Raw genomic sequence first — 20,114 nt, 5'->3', positions numbered from 1 at the left:
CCCAGTTATTCATCTTCTCCTCTACATGATATCCACAGAAGGCAACATAGTTTTGTTTACTCTGACAGTTGCCTGTCAAAACCTCAACCATCAAAGATAAGAGCAACATGAACAAAATCAGACCACGGTTTTCTTCCAGATTACATTATATATTGACTTAGATCAATAAAACACATACAATTGATGAATTGCTCGGTGAGGGACATACTCAAGTTCCTACTTTACACTAATGCAGGAGACCCATAAGAAATACATTCCCCCCAATTTGGTCACCCATTCCCCCAATTTGGCTAGCCTGTGCTGTCCCCTCCCCTTCCTTCACCCTCTAGCTGTCTCCTCCCACCCTCCCATCCGCCCGCCCTCGGGCTCCTCCTCCTCCCTTTTTCCTTCTTTCTTTCCCCACCCCCCATCAGTCTGAAGAAGGGTTTCGGCCCGAAACGTCGCCTATTTCCTTCGCTCCATAGATGCTGCTGCACCCGCTGAGTTCCTCCAGCAATTTTGTGTACATAAGAAATACTTAATGAGTTAAAGAGAAGATCTACCACCTTCTTCACTTGGGCAATAAAGATAAATTTTCTTGAATAAATAACCTCAAAAACAAATGGGAAATGGCTAAATGTCTACATCTTATAATTTGCTTTGGATTACAAAATAACCATTTGGAGATAAAACACATACAATTGATGAATTTCTAATCATTACAACCTTTATGTTTACCCAGGCAAATAAAGTATAATTAATTATTAGTCTAATCACAATTAACAATATTTGAAGTGCATTTTACCGTGATATCAATTCCAAGCTTTGTGCCAAATCGGATATTTCGGACAGCGTAAGGGGCCTGACTCATATTTTCGGATCCTCCACAAAGTACAACCTCAGATTCTCTGAGGCAAATTTCCTGCAGCATAAAGTTAAACACACACCATTCAGAATTTAATTAATCCAAAATTGATCAACATAGCATTTTTACCGTTAAACCAGAGAAAACATAGAAACATAGAAAATAGGTGCAGGACGAGGCCATTCGGCCCTTCGAGCCAGCACCGCCATTCATTGTGATCATGGCTGATCGTCCCCTATCAATAACCCGTGCCTGCCTTCTCCCCATATCCCTTGACTCCACTAGCCCCTAGAGCTCTATCTAACTCTCTCTTAAATCCCTCTGTGACAGGGAATTCCATAAATTTACAACTCTCTGGGTGAAAAAGTTTTTTCTCACCTCAGTATTAAATGACCTCCCCTTTATTCTAAGACTTTGGCCCCTGGTTCTGGACTCGCCCAACATTGGGAACATTTTTCCTGCATCTAGCTTGTCCAGTCCTTTTATAATTTTACATGTTTCTATAAGATTCTCCCTCATCCTTCTAAACTCCAGTGAATACAAGCCTAGTCTTTTCAATCTTTCCTCATATGACAGTCCCGCCATCCCAGGGATCAATCTCGTGAACCTACGCTGCACTGCCTCAATCACAAGGATGTCCTTCCTCAAATTAGGAGACCAAAACTGTACACAATACTCTAGATGTGGTCTCACCCGAGCCCTATACAACTGCAGAAGAACCTCTTTACTCCTATACTGAAATCCTCTTGTTATGAAGGCCAACATTCCATTAGCTTTCTTCACTGCCTGCTGTATCTGTAAGCCAACTTTCAGTGACCGGTGTACAAGGACGCCCAGGCCTCGCTGCACCTCCCCCTTACCTAACCTAACCCCATTGAGATAATAATCTGCCCCCTTGTTTTTGCCGCCAAAGTGGATAACCTCACATTTATCTATATTATACTGCATCTGCCACGCATCTGCCCACTCACTCAACCTGTCCAGGTCACCCTGCAACCTCCTAACATCCTCTTCACAGTTCACAGTGCCACCCAGCTTTGTGTCATCCGCAAACTTGTTAGTGTTGCTCCTAATTCCCTCTTCCAAATCATTAATATATATGGTAAACAGTTGCGGCCCCAACACCGAGCCTTGCGGCACTCCACTCGCCACTGCCTGCCATTCTGAAAAGGACCCGTTCACTTCTACTCTCTGCTTCCGGTCTGCCAACCAATTTTCTATCCATGTCAACACCCTACCCCCAATACCATGTGCTCTAATTTTAGTTGTTTTAAAACAAATTTGTTAAAAATGCTAACATATTTTACTTCAGTAATGGCCCTTGTGGATTGGGGGTTGAGGTGGGGAGAGGGATGTGGCATAAAGAGGAACATCTATTTCCTATCATTCATTCCCTGGTCTGTAGTTATACAAAGCAGACGGTCATCACAATCAAGGTTCTTGTCATTGGCAACACAAGAAAACAAAATTAGACTAGTAATACTCCAGTTTTCCTACCAGTTTAAGTATAATTGGTCACAGTTCAACACCTTACCGTCACTGGGTGAAGTCACAAGCGAATGGGAGAAATAAACTATTTCCGACACAGACCTAGGTTGTCCATAACCTTCCAAAGATATTCATCAATGAAAATGCAGTTACAGTAATGTGTAAATGATCAATTTACTAATGCGGAACACAGCACATCTTTTCAGTATTAATTGCCGTCTATTACAAAAACCCACTGACTCCCACAACTATCTCGACTACACTTCTTCCCACCCTGCTTCCTACAAAGTCTCTATCCCCTACTCCCAATTCCTCCGTCTACGCCGCATCTGCGCCCAAGATGAGGTGTTCTATACTAGAACATCCGAGGTCCTCCTTAGGGAATGGGGGTTCCCCTCTCCCATCATGGATGAGGCCCTCTCTCGTGTCTCCTTGGTACCCCGCAGCTCTGCCCATGCTCCCCCTCCCCCTAGTCGCAACAGAGACAGAGTCCCCCTAGTCTTTACCTTCCACCCCCACAGCCGTCGCATACAACACATAATATTCCGTAATTTCCGCCACCTCCAACGGGATCCCACCACTGGCCACATTTTCCCATCTCCACCCCTTTCCGCCTTCCAGAGACCGTTCCCTCCGCAACTCCCTGGTTAACTCATCCCTTCCCACCCAAACCACCCCCTCCCCAGGTACCTTCCCCTGCAACTGCAGAAGATGCAACACCTGTCACTATACCTCCTCCCTCGACTTGGTCCAGGAACCCCGACAGTCCTTTTAGGTTAGGCAGATGTTTACTTGCACCTCTTCCAACCTCATCTACTGTATCCATTGTTCAAGATGTGGACTCTTATATATCGGCACGGTAAAACACAGACTGGACGATGGTTTCGTGGAACTCCTTCGTTCAGCCCGCATGAACCAACCTGATCACCCGGCTGCTGGACATTTTAATTCTCCTTCCCAATTCTACACAGACCTTTCTGTCCTTAATCTCCTCCATTGTCAGAGTGAGGCTAAACACAAATTGGAGGAACAGCATCTCATATTTCGCTTGGGCAGCTTACAGCCCAGTGGTATGAATATTGATTTCTCTCACTTCAGGTAGCCCTGGCATTCCCTCTCTCTCTCTCTCTCTCTCTCTCCCCCACCCAAGTCAAACCAGCTTCTCATTTGCACCCTACAAACAGCTTACAATGGCCTGTTTCCTTTATCATCGTCACTTTATTGCATATCTTTCATTCATTGTTCTTTATCTCTCCACATCACCGTCTATATATTGTTTCCCTTATCCCTAACCAGTCAGAAGGGTCTCGACCCGAAACGTCACCCATTCCTTCTCTCCTGAGATGCTGCTTGTCCCATTGAGTTACTCCAGCTTTTTGTGTTGCTTTTCAGTACCTGTGCTCCGTTAATGATTGACTGGAAGCCAGATCCACAGAGTCTGTTTACAGTTAAGGCTGGCACGGTAAGTGGAATTCCAGCTTGTAGTCCAACGTGTCTTGCAATGTAGGCAGCATCTGCAGAACTCTTGCGAAACAAAGGAAGACATTAATTCTACTCAGAATCAAATCGCACTGATTTCATTTAACCAAACAAGCAGAATTTCCGACAGAGCAGACTGTGCTTATGGAAACAAGCTTCCTGAATGGAAGATAAATAATTCAAATCCACCACCAAGTTTCCCCCTCTAACCAGACTGAAAATCTTCGTTAAAAAAATAGTAGAAAGTAGTTATATTGAATAACTATATTCAATATTGACGAAAATATAAATCTGTTACATCAGAAGAGGAAAACCTATAAACAGCAGGTATAAGAAAAGCCTTTTTGCTTTTCTATGCCAGCGTCTCCGTTTTCTACCTTTACTTTGAATGATGTCTTGAACCACTCAGGAACCGGACTTCCCAACAATCTGCTGATTACAATTTTGGTAATAAGCATCAGGTATGCAAACACCAATTTAATATTAATGCGAATACAACAAAATACTTTCGACTGACCATTGTATTTTTCCTTTGTTGCACTGGGGGTCTGGCAGATCCAGTTCTATGTCCGAATGCTAAAGTATAGTCAATAGGAAGGGGAGGTAGAGGAGCTGGATTGCTAATCGGGGAGAATGACACGGTGGTACTCAGAGAGGACGTATGGGTCAGTGTGCATCACACCAGTGGTAGGGAAGATTCTCCGGGATGGGATTTATTCACATTTGGAAGAGAATGGGATTATTAGGAACAGTCAGCGCAGCTTTGTCCAGGGCAGGCTATGCCTTGCTAACATGATTGAGTTTTTTTGAGGAAGTCACAAAGGAGATCGATGAGGGTAGGGCAGTGATGTCTATGTGAATTTACGTAAGTCATTTGATGACGTCCCTCATGGTAGGCTGCTCCAGAGGATTAAGATGCATGGGATCCACAGTACTTTGGTAACATGGATTGAGAACCAGCTTACCAATAGAAGACTCGGAGTAATGATGGAGGTCTGTGGTGTCCCTCCGAGATCACTGCTGAGATTTCAGCTTGTGATATCTATAAATGACGTGGGTGTGAAAGGTGGATGGGCTGGTTAGTAAGTTTGTAGGTTACACCAAAACTGGTGGAATTGCCAAATGAGAAAAGCTGTCAAAGAGTACAGCAGAAATAGATCAGTTATATATATATCGGCTGAGAAATGGCAGATGGAGTTTAATCCAAACAAGTCTGAGATGTTGCACTTTTATAGGTTGAAAGGAAGGGGACAGTATACAGTATTTAGGTTGAGGCATTGAATATAAAATTTGGAATGGTAAGTTGCAGTTATGCAAAATATTGGTTAGACCACACGTGTACAGTTCTGATCACCACACTGCAGAAGAAACTTACCAGGATGTTGCTTGAAATGGAACGTTCTAATTACGGAAAGATTATATAGGATCGGTTTATTCTCACTAGCATCATGATCATCATCATCGTTGAAGACATCAACGGGCACGGTGCCTTATAATGCTATGTATGACAATGTTCACAACTTCTACTGAAGTGTGGATGGCCGTTGGCTCACTTGGAGCTCATCCGCCCTTTGACAGGTCTTGTTTTTGGTCCTGCTGGGTGTCCACAGCCCCCTCCTCACCTGGCAAACCAGGTGGGGGAGACGGTTTAGTCGCCGACTATCTGACTATGGAGCAGGTAGCACGGGGTTACATGGTACCCGTGGCGGGGGGGATCTCCCCCGACCCGACTAGCATGCAGGAACCTAAAGGGTGACCTTAGAGGTTTACGAAATTATGAGCAACAAATATAGGATAGTCAGAATATTTTCTCAGGGAGATAAGAACTAGAGGGCACACATGTTTAAGGTGTGAAGGGATAAATTTGAAGGGGATCGGAGGACATTCACTCAAGATCCCAGCATCTGCAGTCTCTTGTGTCTCCACGACAAAAAGTAATTATGTCCTTTCAGGAAGTTGGGCGAGGAAGTGTGGTCAAGGCATCAGTGGGAATCTGTGGGCTTGTAAAAGATGTTAGTGGCTGGTTTATTTAATGAGATTTCCAGAAAGGGAAGAGAAATGCCAGAGGTTGACCATGTGAATGAGAGAGCAAGGTGGAAATTGGTAGTAAAAGTGATGAAATGTTAGTTCCGTATGGATGCAGGATGAGCATCATTGCGGTTGTAAATGCATTGGGGAAAGGATTAGGGGTGTTGTCCCAAAGAAGCCTGGAGCCAGGACTGTTCCACTTATCCAACAAAATATAGCTAGGGTCCATGTGAGTTCCCACAGCTACACTTTCAATCTGGAGACAGTGAGTGGAATCAAAGGGGGGGTTGTTGAGCACAAGGACAGGTTCTGCCAATTGAATTAGTTTTTTCATGAACAGGTCAGGCTTAAATCCAAGAAAGAAACAGTGAGCCCTCGTACCTTACCTTTTGTGCGCTAGGAGTGTAAAAGGATTGAACATTCATGGTGATGGAATACTTTTAGTCAACAGAGGGCACTCTAGCAAACAATCCTGGTTGAAATTGGAAAAAATCTCAAAAAGGCAGGATAAAATTTACCAACCTACTGTACTGATTGATAAATGTACATTTTATATGATCCAAATTAGCTAATCACAACCAAAGCAGTAGTGAGAATATTGTAAGAGTTACAATAACTGGTCATGTAGACAGATGCCTAGACTAATGATTCATAGACATATTTTGAATCATTACGGGATTATTGGAAACACCCAATGTAATTTGAGAACAAAAATTTGCATAATTTAGCTGATCTGGCCTATATACATCTCCAAATCCATCAATACGATTGACTTAACTGCTTTCTTATTTCAATGACAATTAGGAATAGAAAATAAATGCAAGTCTTGGCAGTAGCATTCACAATCCATGAAAGAAAATGCTCTTTCAGTGTGTGTTACAATTCACAACTCCTACAAATGATACTTGCTGCAGTATATGTACACAAATACATCTATGTGATGGATCTGGAGTTCAGTTAATACAGTCATTATTTCTCATATATCAACACAATACCTTAAGGTACAGATTTACCACCGATTTTCCAGCAACTGATCGTCCGGCACCTCCTTTAATCCGGACAAAATTACGAGAGTGCACTTGAAATTCACTGGGTGGCCACGGATGGCATTGCCTGTGTCGCATGGGATATGTTCTTCCATCCCGAAAGAGATATTTGTTTACATCTGCAGTTGTTGGTGGTGATCCCTACGTTATGTGCAACTCTTAGTTTATTTTGTTTACATTTCTTTAGGGGTTGGACAGGCTAGATGCAGGAAGATTGTTCCCAATGTTGGGGAAGTCCAGGACAAGGGGTCACAGCTTAAGGATAAAGGGGAAATCCTTTAGAACCGAGATGAGAAAAACATTTTTCACGCAGAGAGTGGTGAATCTCTGGAACTCTCTGCCACAGAAGGTAGTTGAGGCCAGTTCATTGGCTATATTTAAGAGGGAGTTAGATGTGGCCCTTGTGGCTAAAGGGATCAGGGGGTATGGAGAGAAGGCAGGTACGGGATACTGAGTTGGATGATCAGCCATGATCATATTGAATGGCGGTGCAGGCTCGAAGGGCCGAATAGCCTACTCCTGCACCTATTTTCTATGTTTCTGTTTCTATTTAACCCTAGCTATCACTTTTAAGCAAGGTCCAAGTGACAGTCGTAGTGTCAAGCATAAGCAAATTTAATTTACATTTAATATTTGTTTTATTTATGTTTTTAGCAGTCCATGGTGCTTTAGAGACATGGTAAAGGTATAATTAGTGGGTCAGAGGTGTATCGTCCTAACATTATTCCGTGACCTCTGTTGGTCTGGCAAAATAGATAATCTGGCAAGACTCTGGAACCAGGGTTGCCGGAAAATCAGTGGTGGACCTGTATAACTCAGTAACAACCCAAAGCACCTTGCACACAAATAATTGTCCACAATTAATTGTTGTAAGCTCTCTAAGATTGAAAAATCTAGTCACTCACATACAAATGCACACCATAATAATTCCGCTACACCAAGTATCAATATGCCACTGGCATACATGAAATCATAGATTTCCAGAGAAGAAAGTGGTGAAAGAATGTAGCTAAACTAAATGATTTAGCATTAAAAGTTCACATAATTGGAAAACTCCATTAATTAAAAACTTGCCATCAGTTCCTTCTATAGAGTCGCAGTCATAGAGTGATACAGTGTGGAAACAGGCCTTTCGACCCAACCCAAACCGGCCAACATGTCCCAGCTACACTATTCCTACCTGCCCGCGTCTGGTCCATATCCCTCCAAACCTGTCTAACTGCTTCTTAAATGTTGTGCTAGTCCCTGCCGCAACTACCTCCTCTGGCAGTTTGTTCCATACACCCACTACCCTTTGTGTGAAAAAGTTACCCCTCAGATTCCTATTACATTTCCTATTCCAAATGAAACAAAATTCAAAAGTGATCTTTGGAATGTAGATGTTCAAGTAAGTCTGAGAATTTGTCAACTCACTTTAAGCCCATTTACTTTTTGTAACCGAATAAAAATATTTTTGCAATTAATGCAGTTTTCCTTTGGATGATGAGATTACTTTTCAGAAATGTGTGCATGGTGAAGCCTCTGGAATAGTGTTTTATGGTTGCAGATATCCAACAAGTAGAGAACGGTTTGAAACACCAACTGAAAATAGCAACTGTAATGTTCCTAGACTCAGAATCTACCACATACTAACCTGCATTACATTGCCAATTATAACGCTGTCCACAAGTTCATAGTTGACCTGTCCAGCAGCTAATGCGGCCTTTGCAGCATGTGTAGCTAAATATGTAGCACTGTAGTCCTTTAGCTTTCCTCCGTAGGCACCAAAAGGAGTCCGTTTGGCAGCAACAATAAATACACCTTAAAAAAAATGCAAAGAAATTGGTTCCACTTTATTGTTAACTGGGCAAACACATCTAAAACCTTGCAGTAGTAATGTAACGACTTAAGGGAGCATTCATAAATAATTATTGTCATTAGAATTTAATAGTCCTTAGAGTTGGTGCACAATACCATGAAAAATAGCTCATAAGAAGTTTGGAAATGCAAAATTGCATATTTTAGTATAAATTTACAGAATATGAGTTTTGCTGTCAACAATCCTGTACTTTCATGGTCACTATTATTTGTGCTGCTATTTTAATCTGAATCAACTAATTAAACTTAGGTGTAGATTCTCATTTGGCACCTCACATCTTGTCCACCATTCAATATTTACTTTAGCCGTAGCTTCTTGTACTAGCTCAATAAAAATAATTTCTCTAAATTCCAAAATCCCATCTGTCTCTGCTTTGTTTAGGTTTATTATTGTCACGTGTACAGAGGTGCAGTGAAAAGCTTTGTTTTGCATGTTATCCAAACAGATAAGTAATATCATATATCTATCTATCTATCTATCTATCTATCTATCTATCTATCTATCTATCTATCTATCTTTAAAACTCTGTGGATGCCGCCGTCCGTCCGTCCTCCGTCCGTCTGTCTGGCTGCCTGCTGGCCGCCTTTCTGCCTTTGATTCGTTGCTACGCCGACACCAGACGCAGAATCGCCGAGATTATTTCAATTTCGGTAGAGATTTCACTTTTCATTCCAAGTACCCGCACCTGATTACATTTCGTCGTGTTTATGTACACATTTTTAATCAAATCCTTCTCCCCCCCCCCACCAAATTTCAAAAGAAAACTGCTTCTCACCCATAGAAGCAGCCACAGCCCCAGCCCCTGGTGAACGTTCCATCGTGTGATGTCACAATGCCCGATGTTCACATATGTCCAATCGGAATGAATCAATTTACATATGCATTTGCACCAGCCCCAGCCCCCCCCCCCCACCCCCGCAGCCTGTGTCATCACGTGTGTGGGAATAGAGAAAGAGGATTGGGGGTGAAAGGGAATGGGGAACAGATGGACTGTCCATCCCCCTCCCCCTTCCACTCTCCCTCCCCACTATTTCCCCTCTCCCCCTCCCTCCACACTCTTACCCCATCCCTCCCCCCCTCCCCCACACCTCTCTCCCCCTCTCCATCTCCCTCTCCTCACCCCTCTCCCTCTCCTCCCCCTCCCACACCTCTCTCCCCCTCCCCATCACTCTCTCCCCCTCCCCATCACTCTCTCCCCCTCCCCATCACTCTCTCCCCCTCTCCATCTCCGTCTCCTCACCCCTCCCCCTCCCACCCCCATCCCTCTCTCCCCCACCCCCCTTCCCTCCCCCACCTCTTTCCCTCTCCCCCCACCCCTCCACACTCTTACCCCTCCCTCCCCTACCCCATCTCCCTCCTCCCCTCCCTCCACACCTCTCCCCCTCCCCATCACTCTCACCCCCTCCATCTCCCTCCTCCCCCTCCATCTCCCTCTCCTCACCCCTCTCCCCCCCCACCCCTTTCCCTCTCTCCCCCACCCCTCCCCCTCCATCTCCCTCTCCTCACCCCTCTCCCCCCCCCACCCCTTTCCCTCTCTCCCCCACCCCATCCCACTCTACCCCCTGCCCCATCTTCCTCCTCGCCTCCCTCCCCTCTCCCCCACACCTCTCTACCCCATCCCTCTCTCCTCCCCTCCCCCCCCCCTCCCCCCCTCCCCCCTCCTCCTCCCACCCCCATCCCTCTCTCGATCACCCCCCTTCCCTCTCTACCCCACCCCTTCCCTCTCTACCCCACCCCCTTCCCTCTCTACCCCACCCCCTTCCCTCTCTCCCACCGCCCCCTTCCCCTCATCCCCCACACCTCTCCCCCTCCCCATCCCTCACAGAGAGTGGTGAATCTGTGGAATTCTCTGCCACAGAAGGTAGTTGAGGCCAGTTCATTGGCTATATTTAAGAGGGAGTTAGATGTGGCCCTCGTGGCTAAAGGGATCAGGGGTATGGAGAGAAGGCAGGTACAGGATACCGAGTTGGATGATCAGCCATGATCATATTGAATGGCGGTGCAGGCTCGAAGGGCCGAATGGCCTACTCCTGCACTTAATTTCTATGTTTCTATGTTTCCCTCTCTCCCTCCCCCACACCTCTCTCTTCACCCCTCCCTCTCCTCCCCCTCCCATCCCTCTCTCCCACTCACCTTCCCTCTCCCCATCTCCCTCCTCCCCTCCCTCCACCCATGCCCCACACCTCTCTCCCCCTCCCCATCCCTCTCTCCTCCCCCTCCCCTCTCCTCCCCCTCCATCCCTTTCTTCCCCCACCCCCCTTCCCCTCTCTCTCCCACCCCTTCCCTCTCTCCCCACCCCCTTCCCCCTCCCCACTTTTCCCCCTCCCTCCACACTCTTCCTCCTCTCTCCCCTACCCCCACACATCTCTCCCCCTCCCCTCTCTCTCCCTCTCCTCCTCCCACCCCATCCCTCTCTTCCCCACTGCCCTTCCCTCTCTACCCCACCCGTCTCTCTCTTCCCCCACCCCCTTCCCCCTACCCCTCTTCCACCACTCCCCCTTACCCCACCCCTCTCCCTCCCCCACACCACACTCCCCCTCCCTCCCCTCTCTCCCCCCACCCCTTCCCCCTACCCCTCTGTCCCTCTTCCATCACTCCCCCTACCCCTCACCCCCTCCGATTCAGATTCAGATTCAATTTTAATTGTCATTGTCAGTGTACAGTACAGAGACAACGAAATGCATTTAGCATCTCCCTGGAAGAGCGACATAGCAAATGATTTGAATAAATAATAATAAGTGTCCGGGGGGGGTGATTGGCAATCACCGAGGTACGTTGTTGAGTAGAGTGACAGCTGCCGGGAAAAAGCTGTTCCTGGACCTGCTGGTTCGGCAACGGAGAGACCTGTAGCGCCTCCCGGATGGTAGGAGGGTAAACAGTCCATGGTTGGGGTGAGAGCAGTCCTTGGCGATGCTGAACGCCCTACGCAGACAACGCTTGCTTTGGACAGACTCAATGGAGGACAGCGAGGAACCGGTGATGCGTTGGGCAATTTTCACCACCCTCTGCAATGCCTTCTGGTCGGAGCAGAGCAGTTGCCATACCATACTGTGATACAGTTGGTAAGGATGCTCTCGATGGTGCAGCGGTAGAAGTTCACCAGGATCTGAGGAGACAGATGGACCTTCTTCAGTCTCCTCAGGAAGAAGAGACGCTGGTGAGCCTTCTTGATCAGAGTTGAGGTATTGTGGGTCCAAGAGAGGTCATCGGAGATGTTGACTCCCAGGAACCTGAAGCTAGAAACACGTTCCACCTCCGTCCCGTTAATGTGGATGGAGGTGTGCGTGCCGCCCCTGGACTTCCTGAAGTCTACAATGAGCTCCTTGGTCTTCTTGGAGTTAAGGGCCAGGTTGTTGTCAGCGCACCATGCTGCTAAGTGCTGGACCTCCTCCCTGTAGGCCGACTCATCGTTGTTGCTGATGAGTCGGCCTCCCTCCCCACTCTTCCACTTCTCTCCCCCCTCCCCCTCCACTATCCCTCCCCACTCTTTCCCCTCTCTCCCCCCACCCCTCTGCCCCTCCCTCCCTCCTCCCCTCCCCCCCTCCTCTCCCCATCCCCCACTCACCCCATACCCCGCTCTCCTTTCTCTCACAAATCACTCCCGTTTCCTCCTCCTCCTCCTCCTCTCCCCTCCCTCCCCTCTTCTCATACTCCCCTCTCCCCACCCCGTCTCCCTCTCCCCCCCCTACCCCCACCTGTGTGTTTGGGGGGTGGTTAGTGTGTGTGATGCCGCTGTCCCCCCCCTCCCCCACCCCGCAAACGCCGTTGGGGAAACAGACCCAACGGGTCTGCACTTGGTCTAGTATACTTTTAAAACTCTGTGTGTGTGTGTCCTTTTGCCTTTGAAACGTCTCCTCGAAAAACAGACGCAAAAACGGGGAGATTTTTACATATTTCGAAGGGATTTACCTTATAATTTCAGAAATCCACTCCTCTCTAAATTTGGTCAATTATTTCCCCAGATTTTGAATTAAATTGTTCACAAAACTCACAAAAAAAATAATCGCCGCTTGCCAGCTGCTGACGTCACAATGCCCACATGCCCACCAATCAAAGCCCACCTGCCGCCTGCCCCCCCCGCCTGCCGCCTGCCCCCCCCCCGCATGCCCCCCCCTGCCGCCTGCCCCCCGCCTGCCGCCTGCCCCCCGCCTGCCGCGTGCCCCCCCCCCTCCCCGCCTGCCTCCTTAGGACCTATGGGTGAGTGGTGTAGTATTGCGTTCGGGAACCAGCCCTCCCGTAATGCCCCCCCACCCCCCAATCTCTACCCCCTCCCCTTCCCTCTCCACCCCCCTTCTATTGCCGCACCTGCGCAGTTGGGTGTTATGCGTGAGTGGATAGGGCGGGAGATGGGGTCAAAGGTCTCGGAGAAAACCCATGAAGGTCACAGGGAGAATGTACAAACTCCATACAGACAACACCCGTAATCAGCATCGAAACCGGGTCTCTGACACTGTAAGGCACCAACTCTACTGCTGCACCACCATGCCACCCTAGACAACATTTAATGTTCACAATGGGGTAGAGGTGAATTGAACAGTACCATTGCTTATGGAAGGACCGTTCAAAAGCCTGATAATAGACAGGAAGAAGCTGTTCTATTAGTGCTCACTTTCAAGCTTCTGTAGCTGCTGCCAGATGGGAGCAGGAAGGAGGAGGAATGACCGGGTGGGACAAGTCTCTGATTAGGTTGGCTGCTTTTTTGAGGCAGCGTGAAGTGTAGATGGAGTCAATGGTTGGAAGTCTGGTATGTGATGGACTGGGCTAAATTTCTGCAATTTCTTGCGATCTTGGACAAAGCTGCCCCAAACCAAGCTATGATGCTACCCAATAGTATGCTTCCATGATGCATCAGTAAATGTTTGTAAGAGTCATTGGATTCATGTTGAATTTCCTCCGTTTTAGGCATGGGTGTGCATTGTACGCTGTTGCATTAATGCAGTTGGTTAATGATAGATTGTTGATATTAACACCAAGAAATCTAAACCATTTTCACTTCAACATGATTTTTGCTTATTGGGGCATGTGCTCCAAACTGCTTCCTGAAGTTGTGAGTGGCAATCCAGGCCCTCTTAGAAATAAATTTCTAAAGTTACATTACCTTCCAAATGAAGACATTTCTTATTTTAGTGCTGAATGGTCAATGAGTGTGACCTCTGTTTCAAAATACTCCTGCCAGGAGAAGTACTTTTCCTGTCTAACTCCACAGAATTTTGTACATTTTAATGAGATTATCATTCATTCTTTCAAATACAAGACAGTATAAATCCATTCTGCTTAATTTCTTCCCACGGGTCAACAACAACCATACCCTGACCACCTTAGGCACAGCGGTAGAGTTGCTGCCTTACAGCGCCGGAGACCCGGGTTCGATTCTGACTACGGGTGCTGACTGTGTGGAGATTGTACGTTCTCTCCGTGACCTGCGTGGGTTTTCTCTGAGATCTTCGGTTTCCTCCCACACTCCAAAGACATGTAGGTAGATTGGCTTGGAAAATGTAAAAATTGTCCCTGGTGTGTAGGATAGTGTTAATGTGCTGGGATCGCTGATCAGCGCGGACCCAGTGGGCCGAAAGGCCTGTTTCCTCGTTGTATCTCTAAACTAAACTTCCATCCCCAATCCCTACATATTCATCACTCACATCTCAACAATCAACATGATAAACCTACAATTTAAACTCCTCAGCTGCCTTGGACAGATTTGAATTTTTCAGATAATATCTCAGAATTGCAAATCCAATAACAAAGCCACCACACCCAATATGGGCAGCATGAATTGAAGTTAATCTACAAAAATACACCCTCATTATGGCAGCTGCAGTAACGTGCACTGGAAGATCGTTCATAATGGAGTATAAATTCCTGTTTTAAATTTCATGTCTGGAGTTTATAAATATGGTTCCATCAGTTGTTAGTCTATTTGCAATTATTTTGCATTCAACTATTTTGACTCCTAGTGTTTTGGCAGCTCATTTTTAAAGTGTTCGTCTTTCAAATCCCTCCATGACCTTGTCCTCCAAATTGTGTACTCCTGATTCCTGCCTCGTGCTTCTTTGACAAAGATCGTGTTTAGTTGTCTTAAAATCTCAAGCAGTTCTAGGTTAAATTTGTTGGAGAATTCTTCTTGTCAAGCACCTTGGAACATTTTACTATATTAAAATGCTGCAGAAATGCAAGTTAGAGGAAAGACGAAAAACATATTAAATGGCAACTCAAACCACAGCTACTAAAAAAAAGCTGCTGACAGCTGTTTAAACATTAACGATTTATGACTGTTCTGCAACAGGTGATACATGTGCATCAGTTACACAGAGAAGGACTGAAATGAAAGACTAAATTTTAGTTAGTAACTAGACCAAGTGGGACCCATTGGGTCCCTGTCACACGGGAGGCCTGGTCCCCCAACGCAACCCATTCTCCCAAAGCAATATTCGACCACTCTCCCATAGCCCCCATAGGAGGCCTGGTCCCCCAACGCAACCCGTTCCCCAACGTAATATTCCACCACTCACGGGCTTCCCCCATATTCCAGCACTCACCCATAGCCCCCAACCGTCCTCTTGCTTCGAGGACTTATTTTATAGAAGGATTATTTTTATAGCAGGATTATTTTATAGAATTGATTAACTCAATATTGAGTATGGAGGGCTGTAATTTGCCTCATTGAGAGAATAATTGCTATGCCTCAAGCTTATCCTGAGCTTCACTTGAATACTGTAGATGTAGAGGTTGAGAGAGGCATTGAGTTGACTCTAGCGACTGTGCAAACCAGCTCCTTCCCGACCTCAGCGCAGCATTTGACACTGTCGACCACACCATCCTAATTGACCGTCTCCGGTACGTGGTTGGTATTGATGGCACTGCCCTGAGATGGTTCATCTCCTACCTCAAAGGTAGGAGTTTCTCTACTAACATGGGCAACTATTTCTCCTCCCCAGCTAATCTCTGCTGTGGGGTTCCACAAGGTTCCATCCTTGGCCCCATTCTCTTCTCCCTGTATATGCTCCCCTTAGGCCAAGTCATTCAAAGGCACGGCATTTCCTTTCATTGCTACGCAGACGATACACAACTCTATCTCCCCCTGAAGCCCAAAAACCAATCAAATCTGCTTAACCTTATCCGCTGCCTCGAGGATATAAAGTGTTGGATGGCCCAGAACTTCCTCCAACTAAACGAGAGTAAGTCTGAGGTCATCCTTCTCGGCCCCTCGGACTCAATCAAAATGATAGCAGGCAGCCTTGGAAGCCTTACCCCATTACTCAAACCTCACGTCAAAAACCTTGGCGTGATATTTGACTCAGCATTGAAATTTGACAAACAAGTCAATGCCGTGGTAAAAGCTAGCTTCTTTCAGCTTCGGACGATAGCTAAAATTAAACAATTCCTCCAGTTTGATGACCTTGAAAAGATCATCCACACATTTATCTCCTCCCGCCTAGATTACTGCAACTTCCTCTACACTGGCATCAGCCAATCTTCCCTGTCCCGCCTGCAATTGGTCCAAAATGCCACAGCGAGACTCCTGACGGGCACTCGAAAAAGGGATCACATCACCCCGATCCTGGCCTCTCTCCACTGGCTCCCTGTGCAGTTCTGAATAAATTTCAAGATCCTCCTTTATGTTTACAGCCCTTAATGGGCTTGCCCCCACCTACATCAATAGTCTGCTTACCCACCACACCACTTCCAGGTCCCTCAGATCGGCCAACTTGGGGTTACTGAACATCCCGCGGTCTAGGCATAAGCTCAGGGGCGACCGCGCCTTTGCGGTTGCAGCTCCTAGACTGTGGAACCCCTCTTCCCATCAGACCTGCCCCCTCCATCGACTCCTTTAAGTCGAGACTTAAAACTCATCTCTACTCCCAAGCCTTTCTTGACGTCCTCTGAGTGAGGGCTTTATGCATGTAGTGTTGTATGTATTTAATCTATGAACCACTGTTGTATAACGTTAGTACCTCCACCAATGTAAAGCACTTTGGCCAATGAGAGTTGTTTTTTAAATGTGCTATATTAATAAAGGTGACTTGACCTGACTTGACTTGGGTGACAGCATTAGACTGCTAGGCTACTAGAAGTTTTGGCATCATGCTTAAGGAATGAATGAAAGATATCCAGAAAATAATCATGAAATTGGCAAGGTCTCCAGAGAGTAGAAAAGCTTACACTGCAAGAAATTAATATAGTACATTCAATTTTTAGCAGGATACTTTTGCAGTAAGGAACATTGAGGAGGTTGTGCAATGAAAAAAATGATACAACGTGCTGTAGTAACTCAGCAGGTCACGCAGCTTCTCTGGAGAACATAGATAGGTGATGTTTCAGGTCAGGACTTTTTCTATGCTTGTGCAATGACAAAGCCTTGCATAACCATGGTTTGCATTTGGATTAGAAATTTAAAAAAATATGCACCTGCTGGAAATTTGAATGAAAATCAGAAAATGCTGGAAATGGTCAGAAGATCTTAAAAAAAAGATAATATTCCAGGTTTGAAACACTTCATCAAAACTGTGAAAGAGAGAAAACAGGTTAGATTTCAGTTGAAAGTGGGGAAGGATCGGTTGAACAAAGGGAATATCTCTATAGAGTGGGGGCAAATGTGCTTGAGGCCCCCGACCATGGGAGAACAAAGAAGGGAAGAGATTGAACTTTTTTTCGCCTTCCATCACAGTGAGGAATGTGGAGTCACTGTGGTCGATGTTTATGTTAAAATGTATTTTGTGTGCTCAGTTGCTTTTATTTGTATGACTGACTTGGCAAATAAAATTCCTTGCATGTTGCAAAACATACTTGGCTAATAATGTATTATTGTATTGTATTGTTAATGTGGCAGTTGGCAATAGATTAAGCTTCTTTATCTGTATTGTGTGTTATTGATTAACAGGTTGCGGGACATGCCCAACAGGTTTGGCTTTACTAATAAAGGGCGAAAAACTGAGGCAAAATCACAGATGGATAGCTGACAGAAGCGGTCTGTTTTGTAACGTCCAAAAGAAAAAGCTCAGGACCACTCATGTGGACCAAATGCAGGTATTCTGCAAAGCATGCTTTACCTCTTAAGCATAGAGGAGACTGCATTGTGAATACTAAATGCAATAAGGGCACGTGAGCTGCTACTCATCTGGAAGCAATCTTTAAGTCAAAATATGGCAGGGGCGAGTAAAAGGATCTATGTTGCAAATTCTGCAGTTGCACGGCAAAGCACTATATGTCAGAGAGTAAATGGTGGGAACAAATGTTGTGCAGAATGATTCACCATCATTGGGGTAAATGCAATAGAAACAAAGGAACCAGGAGAATGGAATGGAGTCCTCCAGGGCGGGGTGGGAGGAACTATTGTCAATATAGCTACGGGAGTCTGTGAGCTTGTGATGGGTGTTTGTGACTAGCCCATCCCCTGATACAGAGAGAGCGAGATCTAGAAAGGGAAGAGTTGGAGATCGACAAAGTAAAGGTGAGAGCAGGGTGAAAACTGGCAAGGAAAGGAGTTCAATGTTCAAGTTCTATTGGCTGTTGCAGTAAAAGAATTGAGAGAGTGGACTTGAGTAGGACTGAAATGAAGATGCACCAAGTATGGAGATACCCTCTGGGTATTCTGTGTTTGGGCCAATGCGGGTGACCATTGTTACACCCTTTACGTTATGTGACTGGAGTTGAAGTAATTGTTTAATGTCATGCCAAATTCAGCCACCAGGTGGATAAATGTGTTGGTGGATCGGAACTGCTCGGGTATCTGTTCAAGGAAGAAGCAGAGGCCCCTTGGACCCTGGTGATGTGGGATGGAGGTGTACAGAGATAATACGGTTATGGTGAAGATCAACTGCGTTGAAGAGGCAGTGTGCATCCAAAGCATCACTGATACAAGTGGGAAGGGCAGAAAGAATGCTGTCAGGGTGACAAGAAAAAAGATTTGGCAATGCAACATCAGGTTGCCTTAGGTTGAAACAATGGGCCTACTTGGACAGTCGGGGTTTTTGATCTTGAGCAGAAGGTAGAAGTGGCTGTGCAAGTTTCTGGCACCATAAGGTCTGAATATGTGGAAGGAAGATCGCCTGAGAAAATGTGATTCATGACTGTGGAAGACAAGAGTCTGATGTCTCATTCCAGGTTGCAGAAACAAGTATTCTGCTTCAAGTTTCAGAGTTGGTAGACAAAATGCTTCAGTTTCTTTTTGAAAATATTTTTCATCCTCTCTGATTCGTAAGAATTCATGACCATGATCATTTAACATGGAGAACAGGTGTATCCTGGAAAACTCTACACTTCAATGTGTAGGATGGAACTGCAGATGATGGTTGGTTCAAACCGAAGATAGAAACAAAAAACTGGAGTAACTCAGTGGGTCAGACAGCATCTCTGGAGAAATGAAATAGGTGACATTTCGGGTCGAGACCCTTCTTTAGACTACGAGTCAGAAAGGGAAATGAGAGATATAGAACAAATGAATGAAAACAATGATAAAGGAAACCAGCCATTGTTAGCTGTGTGCTAGATGAAAATGAGCAAAGACAATGAGACTCAACAAGATGACTTTGATACTGGTACGACTTGGATGGGGGAGGGATGGAGAGAGAGCGGATGCAAGGGTTATCTGAAGTTAGAGAAATCAACATTCATACCACTGGGTTGTAAGCTTCAATTCTCTGTGACATGACTAGTCGTAGATGCGGATCAATCTATGGACCGACTTTGGATCTGAGCAATGACAATGTCCACGTAGAAAGGTTTTTATCTGAGTGCCCCCACTGTCTAGCAATATCACCAATCTTATGCTCTTATCCTTCCTGATGGATTCAGCGAAGAGTTCTATGCCGCACACAACACAAGATATAGAATTTTGAAAGCGTATACCAGCAGACCAGAAACGTCACCCATTCCTTCCCTCCAGAGATGCTACCCGAGTTACTCCAGCATTTTGTGTCTACCAGCAGACTCAGGAACTGCTTCTTCCCCTCCGTTATTCGACTTCTGTACGGTTCTCCGAATAGGCTAGGGTGTAGTCCCAATACTCCCACCCCTACCTCATTGCAAGGACATTGGACTCTTTCTCTGGAACTGTAATATTTTCTCTTTGTACTAATATATACTTTACTGCCCCAAAATATGTTGAACGTTACTCTTAATATCCCCAAAAAGACACGAAGTGCTGGAGTGACAGCTGGTCAGACAGCATCCAGGGATCCAACATTTTGTGTAAATCGTTATCTGCAACTCCTTGTGTCTCCTAATACCCCAATACCTGCTTAACTCTCAGCAACACCATGATTGGGTGGATGGGTTGGAGTTTGTAAAATGTGTGCAGGATAGTTTTTTGCAACAATACATAGAAGTACCTACTAGAGAAGGGGCGGTACTGGACCTCCTGTTAGGAAATGAG

At 45.8% G+C, this 20,114-nt stretch overlaps 1 protein-coding gene across 1 annotated transcript in view; it reads right to left on the bottom strand.

Moving 5' to 3' along the window:
* acaa2 (acetyl-CoA acyltransferase 2) overlaps positions 1-20,114 on the bottom strand; it is a 43,025-nt gene that overhangs the window by 20,211 nt on the left and 2,700 nt on the right. Inside the window, exons 2-4 of the mRNA XM_033033548.1 lie at positions 8,519-8,685; positions 3,728-3,856; positions 785-901 (exon numbers count right to left, since the gene is read on the bottom strand). Of these exons, the coding sequence (XP_032889439.1) occupies positions 785-901; positions 3,728-3,856; positions 8,519-8,685 (413 nt within the window). The remainder of the gene's footprint in view (positions 1-784; positions 902-3,727; positions 3,857-8,518; positions 8,686-20,114) is intronic.

This window comes from Amblyraja radiata, chromosome 1, assembly GCF_010909765.2.
Source record: "Amblyraja radiata isolate CabotCenter1 chromosome 1, sAmbRad1.1.pri, whole genome shotgun sequence".
NCBI lineage: Eukaryota > Metazoa > Chordata > Chondrichthyes > Rajiformes > Rajidae > Amblyraja > Amblyraja radiata.
The sequence above is the reverse complement of the archived record's forward strand: the minus strand, read 5'-3'. Positions and strand labels throughout refer to the sequence as shown.